The sequence below is a fragment of the Sphaerodactylus townsendi genome, linkage group LG06 (genome assembly GCF_021028975.2).
Source record: "Sphaerodactylus townsendi isolate TG3544 linkage group LG06, MPM_Stown_v2.3, whole genome shotgun sequence".
NCBI classification, from domain to species: domain Eukaryota; kingdom Metazoa; phylum Chordata; class Lepidosauria; order Squamata; family Sphaerodactylidae; genus Sphaerodactylus; species Sphaerodactylus townsendi.
The window spans coordinates 112,339,108-112,352,242 of record NC_059430.1 but is presented as its reverse complement, the minus strand read 5'-3'; the positions used below and the strand labels follow the sequence as shown (position 1 = coordinate 112,352,242).

General features: G+C 44.7%; 2 protein-coding genes across 11 annotated transcripts in view; both read left to right on the top strand.

Moving 5' to 3' along the window:
• PUM1 (pumilio RNA binding family member 1) overlaps positions 1–4,160 on the top strand; it is a 91,574-nt gene extending 87,414 nt beyond the window's left edge. For all 10 annotated transcript variants that reach the window (XM_048499262.1, XM_048499253.1, XM_048499258.1 and 7 more), the window contains one exon: positions 2,319–4,160. In XM_048499262.1, the coding sequence (XP_048355219.1) occupies positions 2,319–2,450 (132 nt within the window). In that variant the 3' untranslated portion in view covers positions 2,451–4,160. The remainder of the gene's footprint in view (positions 1–2,318) is intronic.
• Positions 4,161–12,577: 8,417 nt separating this feature from the next.
• SDC3 (syndecan 3) overlaps positions 12,578–13,135 on the top strand; it is a 132,051-nt gene continuing 131,493 nt past the window's right edge. Inside the window, 1 exon segment of the mRNA XM_048501630.1 lies at positions 12,578–13,046. Within this exon segment, the coding sequence (XP_048357587.1) occupies positions 12,969–13,046 (78 nt within the window). The 5' untranslated portion in view covers positions 12,578–12,968.

The following is a 13,135-nucleotide window of genomic DNA, read 5'->3' as shown; positions in this document are numbered from 1 at the left end:
GGCTGGCATCTTCAGAGCTGCATCACAGAGGGAAGTGTTAACACACCTCTGAAGATGCCAGCCACAGATGCAGGCAAAACATTAGAAACAAGATTTACCAGACCACGACTACACAGCCCGGAAAGCCCACAACAATCAGCCTTTGGGGACTTTTGCCATTTGTCTTGATGACCATTATTGTATTGGCAATCTATCTATTGAGTGGTCGCCAGGCTTTCTTACGTATTTTGGTATTCCCAGTGTGACCTGTAGCATTTCCATCCCGTTCAAATGAGTGAATTCTCTTTTGGGCTAAGTGGCTGATTCCTGGAACTGAGCAAAGGTCCTGACTTGACTCTGGCTGATTCTGCACACCTTTGTCCTCTCCCACTGTTTCTTTTACATCATCTGTGTGCCTGCACCAGAAGGAAATTATTACCTTTTCCTTGAAACTGAAGCAGCCTGCTTTGACAGTGCTACAGTCCTGGATACCCAGTCGAAATTGATAGCCTGCAGTGCCTTTTTGCCAGCTCTGCTCTGCTCGGCCAGCAGGCTGGGTTCTGTCCTTAGATGATGATGAAGAAGAAGAGGAGGAGGAGGAAGAGTTTGGATTTATATCCCCCCTTTCTCTCTTATAGGAGACTCAAAGGGGCTTACCATCTCCTCCTGCCCACCACCAACAAACACTCTGTGAGGTATGTTGAACTGAGAGAGCTCCGAAAAGCTGTGACTAGCCCAAGGTCAGCCAGCTGGTGTGTGTTGGAGTGCACAGGCTAAACTTAGTTCCCCAGATAGGCCTCTATAGCTCAAGTAACAGAGCAGGGAACCAAACCCGGTTCCCCAGATTAGAGTGCACCTGCTCTTAACCACTATGCCACTGCTGCTCTGTATGACCATCATACACTCACGGTGACTTCCAGTGCTTGGCTACTGCAGTGTGCTTTATGTAGGGCTGTCCTTGGTCGTGACACATCAGGGTCTCCAGTGCTAAATGCTGCAGATGGAGATGGGCCATTGAGATCCCATTTAAAACATTGCCCCCTAGGGGCTGTGTTGGCTCACTGTTGCCTGTGATATTTGTCTCAAGATACCAGTTTGTGTGGCCCATAAAGGAGCAAACTTGCCTTAAGCAACCCAGCATATCTAACAGATTGCCTCCACCAGTTTATTCCACCATGATTGGGCACGCTCCCAGAGGACCAGCTATATACTGAGCAGAGAAATCACACAGCATTCCACATTTAAGTCATTGGTTATAATATTCAGACTGGCCAGGAAAAGGGTAGAGCAAATGGTACTGTGTTAACCTGCTCCACCCCTGCTTGGGATGCGGGGATCAAATACATATCGATTGGTCATTCAACTATCACACTGAATTAAAGGTTGATTGGTCTCTTCCCACCCTTCCTCTGCCCAGTGAAGCTGCCTTACGTAGAACTGTGGGTTCCACATTGCTTAGTATTGTCTCCTCTGAGCAGCAGTAGTTCTCTAGGGTCTTAGGGAGAGAAAGGGCTTTTCTAGGACCTGCTGCCTGAAATCCTGTTAACTGGAAATGCCAAGTATTGACCCAGGCACATTCTGTGTGCAAAGGAGCTACTCTATCAAGAAGCTCTATCAAGGAGCAGCAGTGGCGTAGTGGTTAAGAGCAGGTGTACTCGAATTTGGAGGAACCGGGTTTGATTCCCCGCTCTACGGCTTGAGCTGTGGAGGCTTCTCTGGGGAATTCAGATTAGCCTGTGCACTCCAACACACACCAGCTGGGTGACCTTGGGCTAGTCACAGTTCTTCTGAGTTCTCTCAGCCCCACCTACCTCACAGGGTGTTCGTTGTGAGGTGGGAAGGGAAAGGAGGTTGTAAGCCCCTTGAGTCTCCTATAAGAGAGAAAGGGGGGATGTAAAGCCAACTCTTCTTCTTCTCCCCAGTAGTTCTTTCTCCACTAGAACCGGCATATTGTTGTGGTTGTTCTCATCTTGTGCAAGGCTGCACTGAAAGGGTGCTTAGAAGGTTACTATTCTGCAGATGCTTAGAAAGAAGCACCAGGCTATTTTCTTCACAGAGACTTTTCAGCGATGTTCTTAAAGATGTTATTGGAGTTGCTGGGTAGATCATCTCCATTAGTTTCATCATTCATTTGTTGTTGTTGTTTTTAATCAATTGCCATCTTGAACCCACTTCAGGGAAAAGCAGAAATATAGTAGAATGAAAGGGGTCATTTCAGAGTAACGTAGGTGATCGGTGGCTCTGGGGACAGCAGAGGAATTCCCTCTTGGCATCCAGCACTTAGCAAACATGAATGCTCGTAGATGGCTCATTCCCTTCTCTGTTTTTTCATTTTGTAGATCCGGCCACACATTGCCACTCTTCGCAAATACACCTATGGAAAACACATCTTGGCCAAGCTGGAGAAGTATTACATGAAGAACGGGGTTGACCTGGGGCCGATTTGCGGGCCCCCAAACGGTATCATCTGAGATGACGGAACCGCGGAAAGCGTCAGTGACCATCTGGAAATTTTTACAGCCCGCAACCAATCCTATTCCAATATACAGTTTGAAAATAATTTTTGGTTGCTAAATGTAAACAAGAGAACAAAACACTCACACACAGACACACAAAAGGCAAAAATACCCTTTGTAAATTCCTTTTAATTTTATTCTGCATAACATGTACTAATTATTTTTTTAAATACTCCGTTGCCCTGCTGTTTCAGTGGTGTATAGAATTCTTGTACATAGGCAACAGATGTACATGGGAAGCCACACTTTTTTCAGGTTCACTGATGTAACTATATTTCAAATACGGAAACTTTTCAGGGTGGCTCATTCAAAATTAGTTGAACGAAAACACACCTGATTTTTAACTCATCTACTTTATCAGAGACCTTTCTTTTCCTTTCCAAAACCCCTGGTTTTGTTCTCTTTTAATCGAAAAGAGAGAGATGAAATTTTAGTTAAATGGCACCAATGTGCATTTAACTCCTGTTTATAAATTGAAAAGAGAAATCCGTTTGCTAAAGCTGCGATTTGAAAATAAGTTTTTAAGTTTCTGAAACTTTTAAAATTCCTTTTTCTTAGTATAACGTGCTAAAAAAAAAAGCTTAGCAGTTAATATCAGAAGAGAGACTGTGCACACCGAGAAAGTTTTTAAAAGTAGGTGAAGGATGTGTGCGTACTGCCTACTCCAGTTTCTTCTGTTCACACGGAGGCAATTTTTTATCATTATTTAGCATGTAGAAAAAAAAATCCAACTCAACTTTGGTCTTGCTTCTATAAATATATAGTGTATACTTGGTGTAGACTTTGCATATATAAAAATTTGTAGTATTTTCTTGTTTTGATGTCTAATCTGTATCTATAATGTACCCTAGTAGTGGAACATACTTTTGATTGTACAATTGTACATTTGTAAACCTCTGTAATGTAAATGTGGAGAAGTTTGAATCAACATAAAACCCATTTTTTGGTAAGGAAATAAATTAGCAAACCCTGTGCATTTCAGTGTATATTCACCCCCTTTTTATGGTCGTAGCATATAGTGTTGTATATTGTAAATTGTAATTTCAACCAGAAGTAAATTTTTTTTCTTTTGAAGGAAATGTTCTCTTTATACAGCCTGGTTAATGTTTAAAAATAAATTGCTTGGTTTTATTTGTCACCTAGTCAGAGAGTAGCGATCCTTTCTAAATGTTATACACAAACGATTCAGTTTGGGGATTTAAAACAAAAATAGTGTTTATTCGACTCTCTCTTTAAAAAGTAATGTTTTATTTCTTTCGTGGCAGTAAAAGAAAAAGTGAAGAAAAGTACAGGCCCCTCCTCCCCCCCTTAGTATTCCTTTACAATCAGAGTTCCCCCTTCCGCCTTGTAAAGTGTCAATCTCTTTGCCTTTTTGTACAGAAGATAAAACTGTATTTTGCATTTTGTCTACTTGTAAGTGAATGTAACATACTGTCAATTTCCCTTGTTTGAATATAGAATTGTAACACTACACGGTGTACATTTACGGAGCCTTGTGTATATTTCCAATGACCCTTTTGCAAGCACACTTGTAACCATATGTGTATAATTAACAAACCTGTGTATGCTTATGCCTGGGCAACTATTTTTTGTAACTCTTGTGTAGATTGTCTCTAAACAATGTGTGATCTTTATTTTGAAAAAAATACAGAACTTTGGAATCTGGGTTTGTGCTTTATTTGAAATTTTTTTTCCCAATATAGTGCACCAGGACAAAATACTTCCGTTGCTTGTTTGTCTTTCTTTCTGGCTTACAGTTCTTACATGCAGTGCTCTTCCGATCTGATATGAAACAGCAGTGGCGTAGTGGTTAAGAGCAGGTGTACTCGAATCTGGAGGAACCAGGTTTGATTCCCCGCTCTGCCGCCTGAGCTGTGTAGGCTTTCCTGGGGAATTCAGATTAGCCTGTGCACTCCCAACACAAGCCAGCTGGGTGACCTTGGGCTAGTCACAGTTCTTCTGAGCTCTCTCAGTCCCACCTACTTGTTGTGGGAAGGGGGAAGGGTAAGGCGTTTGCAAGCCCCTTTTGAGTCTCCTATAGGAGAAAAAGGGATATAAATTCAACTCTTCTCCTGCAACATCAGGCCCTTATTGCTCAGTTTTTCAGATTTGAGCCTACTGCTCTTAACCACTACGCCACACTGGCTCTCAATACAGTAAATATAGTTTTCCTAATCTGGTCTAACTATACCCTTTTCCTCCAAAAGAACTAAGTAGAATGGTGACTTCATCCACCACATGCTGGATGGACTTTGTTTTAGAATGCTCCACTTGGGTCCTAGTGCCTGCCTACTTCTCTTAGGTAGGCACTAGGACCCAAATAGAGCAGTCAATGCCGGGCATCATCTACTTATTTTAATGGTGGAAGATTACTGTTGCTAGTATTTTAATGTTTAATTTATTTATTGTTTTAATTGAAATTATTTGATGCATTTAAGTGTTTGATTGTTTTGTGAACCGCCCTGAGCCCTTCGGGGGGTAGGGCGGTCTATTAAATTGAATGAATAAATAAATAAATAAATGATAATAAAACAAAATCTAGCCTGAGGCAGATAAGGTTACCATTCTACTACTTTTGGTAGAGAAGGGTACACTAGGAATGGAGAAAGATACAGGACCTACCACCTGCCCCTCATGGTTGCAAGATGGAGAAGAATGCATACATCCAAGTGGAGGTGCAAAAAGAAGAATTTGGATTCGTACCCCACTTTTCTCTCCTGTAAGGAGACTCAAAGTGGCTTACAAGCTCCTTTTCTTTCCTTGCCCCACAACAGACATTTTGTGAGGTAGGTGGGGCTGAGAGAGGTCCAAAGAACTGTGACTAGCCCAGGGTCACCCAGCAGGAATGCAGGAGTACAGAAACACATCTGGTTCACTAGATGAACCTCCACCACTCAGGAGGAGTGGGGAATTGAACCCAGTTCTCCAGATTAATTCACCTGCTCTTAACCACTATACCACACTGGCTCTCAGGTGGAAGGAAAGATGTTTCCCTGAAAGGAGCAATCTACACATCAAAGAGATAGTGTCAGAGCGGTAGAGAAAGGATGCCCAGTGCCCTAACCCTTTTAGTCAAGTCCCCCTCTGAAGTCAAGAGACAACAAAGTCATTCACTTCCAACACTTAAGATATATTGCTGTTGCTATACATGATTTGTTTTTTTCAAGCTTAGAAAGGTAATTACTTCATAAGGTTCCCTTTTCTCATATTGGATTATTTTTATTTGGCTTGTTATTAAATTTGCACAAAATGGACATTTATGTTTTATGTATAATTTTAGATACACATTGGAAATAAGATCATTCAAGTACATTCCACAACCACATATAAAACATTTTTTTGGAAATATTTTGCCTAAAAAACATTTTGGAGTTTTTTAACAGGTTTTCAGAACAAACATTTATGAACTGTAACATTGAGCTAAAATGGCATATCATAATTTTTTTAAAAAAGGCTCAGTGAGCTGTTTTTTCACCAGCAATAAAAAATGAATTTATTGGGCTACCAGGAAATGAAGTCTGTAAAGAGATCATATCCAAAGTAAAAAAAGCTAAACATTATTCGATGTTTGTGGATTGTGCACTAGACATATCATTGTGAGCAAATGTTCCAGATTGCGCAGTAAGTGAAAATGGACAATGTCATTGTCTCTATGGAATAATGTCTATAGAATTTCATAGACATTGAAACCAAAGAAAATAGCGGGAAGTGGATTGGCTAAAGTAAGTTTGAATAGGATGCCGTTGATCTCTAAACGCAAGGGGTCGGGGTATGCTAACGGAGCAAGCCCGAAGGTGACAAGGGTATCTTTTTGCACAATAAACACACATTTTGTAGCATGTTCAGCTCATAATCTCAGTTAAGAGCACCTGCCGTTTCTGTCATGAAATCATTCTATGATTTCATTCTTTGGCACTGTACAAAAGATGCACACATTTTTTCCTAGCTCTACCTCTTGCTAGGATATTGGATTATTAAAAATATCACTACAAGGTTACATTGAGACTAGGCGGTCATCAAAATAAAATTCAATGGCAGCCTTAAATGTGCAGATTACAGAAATGACCAATGCCTTAGTGTCACTACTGCATAAAGATACCCAGAAACTGTTTGAGTAAGAAAACTGATTATGAGTTTTTGTACATGTTATTCATATGGCATAATATCCTAACTCGGGTTGCCAAAGTGAATTAAGCCCCATGGACAAAAGGCATTATTATTCAGCAGGTTTCTAAGATGATCTACGGATTGCAGAATACTTTGCAAGAGATGCACGCAAATGATAGTGCTAAGGTAAATATTTTTACGGGTTGCGAAAAAATAATTGGAAGTACAGAAGCACCAGCAGAATTTAGAGAATCCAGAAAGTGAAAATCTAAAAGACAACCGAGCTGCATGGCTTAGTGGTTAAGTGCTTGCGCTGCCACTCACATGGTCAGGAGTTCGAGCCCCCTGTTGGTCAGATATCCTGGCAGCTGGCTCATGGTCAACTCAGCCATCCATCCATTTCTTGGTCGGTAGCTAGGGGGTAAAGAATAGCCGGGGAAAGCAATGGCAAATTACTGCACAAAAACGGCTTGCCTATGAAATCACTGCTTGCTGTGGTACCCCAGGGTCGAACACGACTGAGGGAGAAACTTTACCTTTCTAAAAAGACAACCAATTTATGAGTCATAAGATAAATGTGTAACTCGTCAGCTGGACTGTCATTCAAAATAGGAAGAAAAGCAGTATTTGACAGCATAGAATTAAACGTGATATGAAGCTTTAAATGAGATCTCCGATTTTGATTTTCTTTTGGGCAGTTCATTTGTTTAAACGGGTACTATTAACCTTTTAAAAGCAGCCGTGGATATATCAGCGGTTTGAACGTATCACAAGTTTTGCCAGAAATCCCGAGTTTTAAGCATCAGGCCTTAGCGTTGTTTCTGGATATTTCATCTGCTATTAGTTTGGACCTTCTCCAGTTCATTCATGAATATAATCTGGCTGAGGGTTATCCAAATTCAGTGTTCTTTGACTATTTCTCTGCTTGCCAGTAAGTGTGGCTTCTTCCGAAAGAAGCTTCAGTAAGCTTTTTTTAAAAAAATATCTAGATTTGACCCCTGTTGTACCTGGACCAACAAGATTTTCAGGATATATGGTAAGCTTTCAAAAGCTCCCTTCATCTGATACTTCATCATTCTCTGATGAAGGGAATTTTTAGCCCCATCCAAAGTGGGGAAGGAATCCACTGGTGGGAGCACTTGACCTGGCGGAGCGGTGAATCTATCTCTGGGTGGCCACTGTGGGTCTCCCTGGAGGTGCTGGGTGCTGTGCCAGCATCCCTGCGTCCCCCCCACCTGTGTAGCGGAGGCAGTCTGGGGCCATGGCTGGGAGAGGAGCTGACTTTAGTTTGATTCCTCACTCCCCCACCTGAGTGGCAGAGAGGCTTATCTGGTGAACCAGATGTGTTTCCGCACTCCTACATTCCAGCTGGGTGACCTTGGGCCAATCACAGTTCTCTCAGAATTCTCTAAGTCCCACCTACAGCACAAGGTGTCTGTTGTGAGGAGAGGAAGGAAAGGAGCGTGTGGTCTCCTTACAGGAGAGAAAGGTGGGTAAAAATCCAAACTCTTCTACTTCCTGGCCATTGGCTCATCATTTGGTGGCCGGGGTTTCAGATTTATGCTACCAAAAAGGTGGCATAAGTCCATTAAGTCCAATGAGAGCTTCCTGACAGTGGATTTTCACCATTTTAAGCCTCCCCATGGCCAAGAAGCCTCCTTAGGGGTGGCAGGCTGGCATGGCCGTGGTGCCATGACCGGATGCCCATCCCATTAGATGGGGCTGTAAGACTCTTGAAAGCTTATGCCCAGAAAATCTCATTGGCTTTTAAGTTCTACTGGACTCAAATATAGCTGTTCTATTGCAGACGAATATGGCTACCCTCTAAAAGTAAGTTAAAAGTAATTAAAAACTACCTTCAAGCATCCATGGTTCAGTAGGGTTTACTAAACACTTCTGCCTTGTCAGCAAAACACAAAGTAGCAAATAGTATTGATTTTGTCGAAGGCTTTCACGGCTGGATTCAACTGGTTGTGGTGGGTTTTCCGGGCTGTGTGGCCGTGGTCTGGTGGATCTTGTTCCTAACGTTTCGCCTGCATCTGTGGCTGGCATCTTCAGAGGTGTATCACAGAGGGAAGTCTCTGTGTGTAACAGTGTGTAACAGACTTCCCTCTGTGATACACCTCTGAAGATGCCAGCCACAGATGCAGGCGAAACATTAGGAACAAAATCCACCAGACCACGGCCACACAGTCTGGAAAACCCACCACAACCAGTATTAATTTTGATGTAACAATTCATGAATTTACCTCATTGAATGCACGGAAAAGTACAACGGTAAAAAAAATGGGTCATCCCTCATGTACTTGATTTTGTATTTTTAAATAAGAAGTTAAGCACTCGTTTATTTATGCACTATTTGATGGTGTGCAGATCTAATGACTAAAACAAATGTTTTATTATTCTTGTTCCTTGTTATTTACGTATTTTGCATTTTACCAAAACAACTGCTATGAAAGTATGGGGATGGGTGTGTGTGTGCAATTTTATATTTTTGCCTTGGTGCAAAATTAGCTTGTTATAGCTCTGTCTGGAGGAGCAGGCCTATGAGGAAATGGGGGCAGGATAACCCCCTCCCCCCAGAATTCTTTTACAGTAAGGCCCCTTCCCCACATACAGAATAATCCACTTTCAATCCACTTTCACAACTGTTTGCAAGCGGATTATTCTATTCCGCACAGTAAAACCCAGCAGCAAAGTGGATTGAAAGTGCATTAGTGGCGTAGTGGCTAACAGCAGTGGCTAAGAGCACTCTGATCTGGAGGAACTGGGTTTGATTCCCAGCTCTGCCCCCTGAGCTGTGGAGGCTTATCTGGGGAATTCAGATTAGCCTGTGCACACCCACACACGCCAGCTGCGTGACCTTGGGCTAGTCACAGCTTTCCGGAGCTCTCTCAGCCCCACCTACCTCACAGGGTGTTTGTTGTGAGGGGGGAAGGAAAAGGAGATTGTAAGCCCCTTTGAGTCTCCTGCAGGAGAGAAAGGGGGGATATAAATCCAAACTCTTCTTCTTCCTCTTCATTATTCTGCATGTACGGAAGGGGCCCAAGTGTTCTGTGTGAAACTCGAGACACACTCCAGAATTAGAAAACAAAGCAAATACATCAAACAAACAATGCACACACACAAAAAACCCAATCAGGAAACAACGAAATCTAAAATCAGTGTGGTGTAGCCCGTAGGCTCATTCCGCACAGCATACTTGTAATGAGTTGCAATCGTTATAAGTAAAGTCATGCTCCACTTATAAAATGGGAAAACAAGTTCATTTATAATGATTGCAACTCGGTATAAAGATGCTGTGCAGAATGAGCCTTAGAGTGCGGGACTAGGATTAGGGAAATTGTGGGTTTGAATCTTCCCTCTGCCTTGGAAGTCGGCAGGGTGACCTTGTGCCAGTCAACCACTCTCAGTCCAACCTACCTCTCAGGGTTGCTGTGAGGATCAAATGGAGGGGGAGAGAACGATGGAAGCTGATTTGGGTCTCGCCGGGGAGAGAAGTAGGGAATAAGTGAGATAAGTGAATCAAAACAGCATAACACACACAGAGAGATTGCAAAAATAAAATAAAAATTTGCGCACCGTTTTCACAGATGCACATAAAGCTACGTCAAACTGAATTGGACCTTTGGTCCATCAGTATTGTTTATTCAGACTGCAGTGGTTTCCCAGGGTCTCAAGTAGCAGTCTTTCACGTCACCTGCTGACTGGTCCCATTTAACCGGAGATGGAGGGAACTGAACACGGGACGTTCCTCAAATAAAGCAGAGGCTCTTCTGCAGAGCCAAGGTTCCAACTTGGACATTCAAGTTGGAATCCTATTCATTTTCTAAAAATGCTCTCCTGGCCAGTTCTATGGGATGTTTCAGAGGCATACCTAGTGGTCTTTGAAATGGTTCAATCAGATAAAAACTGTATTCAACACACCTTCAATTTCCTCTTTCTCCCTCTGGAAGATCACTTTATTGAGCAGAGTTCTGGAATCTAAGATACCAGCTACGGCCACATGAGGGGGGTACGCACTCTCTTTCTCAAGGCTCCAAGTTGTCTCTCCCAGTAAAAAGCATTGTGGGGTTTCAGTGCTATTATTTGGGCTTTCCATGAACCGAACTCACTTTGCCAGATGGACAAACTGTTCTCTCTCAAACACATGGGCTTTGGAGAGAGAAAGAGAAAAGGAAAACAGTAGGGGCCCAAAGGCCGAGAAACGAAAATTTACTATCGGACATTGCTCTGCAAAGTTGAAGAACACAAGACCCCCGCAGACTTAGACGGAAGCTGCATTTACTCCTGCTTTCTGTTTCCCACGGTAGCCAATTGGATGCCTTTGGCTGGGGCCCAAAAAGACATGAAGGCAACAGCTGTTCCTGCTGGAGCTTCCAAGAAGTACAGTACTCAGTATCAGAGGTACACTGCATCTGAACGTGGAGGCTTTAGCTATCATGGTCAGTACTGATTGACAGTCTTATCCTCCATGTATTTATCTAAACCCATCTAAGTCAGTAATTATTGCTGCATATAGTGGCTGTGAGTTCCACAAGTTGGTTATGCATTTTGCGCTAAGAACTTGCTCTTGTCTCACCTGAACGAATCCCTCTCTGCAGATCTTGGCATGGAAATGCCACAGACGTGATTTCCTTCACTTTGAAGTCTTTTGTCCCACGGTTTATAAGCCCCACTCGCACCCCCGGGGGGCGGGGGGGGGATATATTTAGGCTGCCTGTTGAAGCAAACTCTTTGTGCCTCAGACAACGAGGGCTCCAGTCCATGAAACCTTATACCACAATAAATCTATCAGTGAAGGTGCCATAAAGCTTTTTAGTTGAAAAAAGCCTCTAGCTTATCTTCTAGATGTGAGTTCATCCACAAAGCATATAAACCAAAGTGAAAAGAATGGTTCGGCTCAGTCAGATGCAATATGTATTACACAGCAGGGTGCCAAAAAGCAGGTGTGAGGTAGTGGGCAAACTTTTTCAGCCTCAGTTCCATGAGAAAAAAGGAGCTGACTAGGGGTTGCGTTGCCTTGGCCATTCCTAAAAATGGGAGTGGGGTTTGAAACATACAGCCTTGTTGTCGTGGGTTTGCTATGCTGTGTGGCTGTGGTCTGGTGGATCTTGTTCCTAACATTTCGCCTTCATCTGTGGCTGGCATCTTCAGAGGTGTATCACAGAGGGAAGTCTGTTACACACTGTGTCCAGGACACAGTGTATAACAGACACAGTGTATAACAGACTTCTCTCTGTAATAGATGTCTGAACCCACAACAACCAGTTGAATCCCACCATGAAAGCCTTCGACAAGAGCTTTGATTCCCCACTCCTCTATCTGAGTGGTAGAAGCTTATCTGGTGAACCGGATGGGTTTCTGCACTCCTACGTTCCTGCTGGGTCACCTTGGGTTAGTCTTTGGAACTCTCTCAGCCCCACCTACCTCACAAGGTGTAGTGGGGGAGAAGAGGGGAAAGGAGCTTGTAAGCCACTTGGAGTCGTTTCTTCTTCTTCTTCTTCTTCTTCTTCTTCTTCTTCTTCTTCTTCTTCTTCTTCTTCTTCATCATCATCATGTCCCCCCACCCCCACCATCAGTTGGGAGTGCCGTGATATCTCCTGTGGATGCGGACATCACGCACACAATGTGGATGTATGTATGTGGGATTCAAACATTTTAACAACAGGTTCCAATGGTGGTGGGATTCAAATAAAAATATTAATACTTAATAAAAATATTTTAAGCATAAAAAGTGATATTTTAAATTTTAACAACAGGTTCTACAGAACCTTCGGAACCCCCTGAACCCTACCTCTGCCGTGTCTACACCTGCGCACCCCTACGTACGCGCCGGCGTCGACCGGTGCGACCTCCACCTGTAACCCGCCGGGAGCCCAGGAGGCTACTGCTGAGTCCTCCCATGCGAACTCCCGAAAGGGACGCTAGAGGGCGCCGCAGCTCCCCCCGCCCGCCCGCCCGCCTCCCTTTCCCCCGCCGCCGCGGCCATTGACCGAATGGCAGCAGCGGCTGCGGAGCGCAGGCGGGCGAGACGGTGCTGAGCGCGGCAGCCCGACGCCGGCAGGCAGGCCTGGCCCGGGAGAGAGGGGGCGGAAGGGAGGCAGGACCGGCGAGCCCCCGCAGCCCTGGCCCGCCCTCGCCTTCGCCCGCTCCTTCGGCCGTGCAGAACAATCGGCAGCTGCTGCCGCAGACGGCTGCGCGCCCCCTCCGCCTCCTCCTCCTCCGGCGGCCGCTCCTTCCCCGCTCTCGGGCGGCGGCGGCGGCGGCGCGGGGTTGCTGCTCGCCGCGCGGACAAAGGCCAGGCCGCCCCCGCCCCAGCCCGTTGGACGCCCCGCGAGGACCGCCCCGCTGTGCCTCCTGGAGATGGCTCGGCCGGTGCCCCGCGGCCGGGCAGGGCTGTGGGCGCTGCTGCTCCTCCTGCTGGTCGGCCACGCCGCCCTGGTAAGCGCCCCCCTCCCTTCCAACGGACCCCCCGACGGCTTCCAGCTCAGCCCGCGGATGGCGCGCCCGCTCGGGCCTCTGCTTGGGGA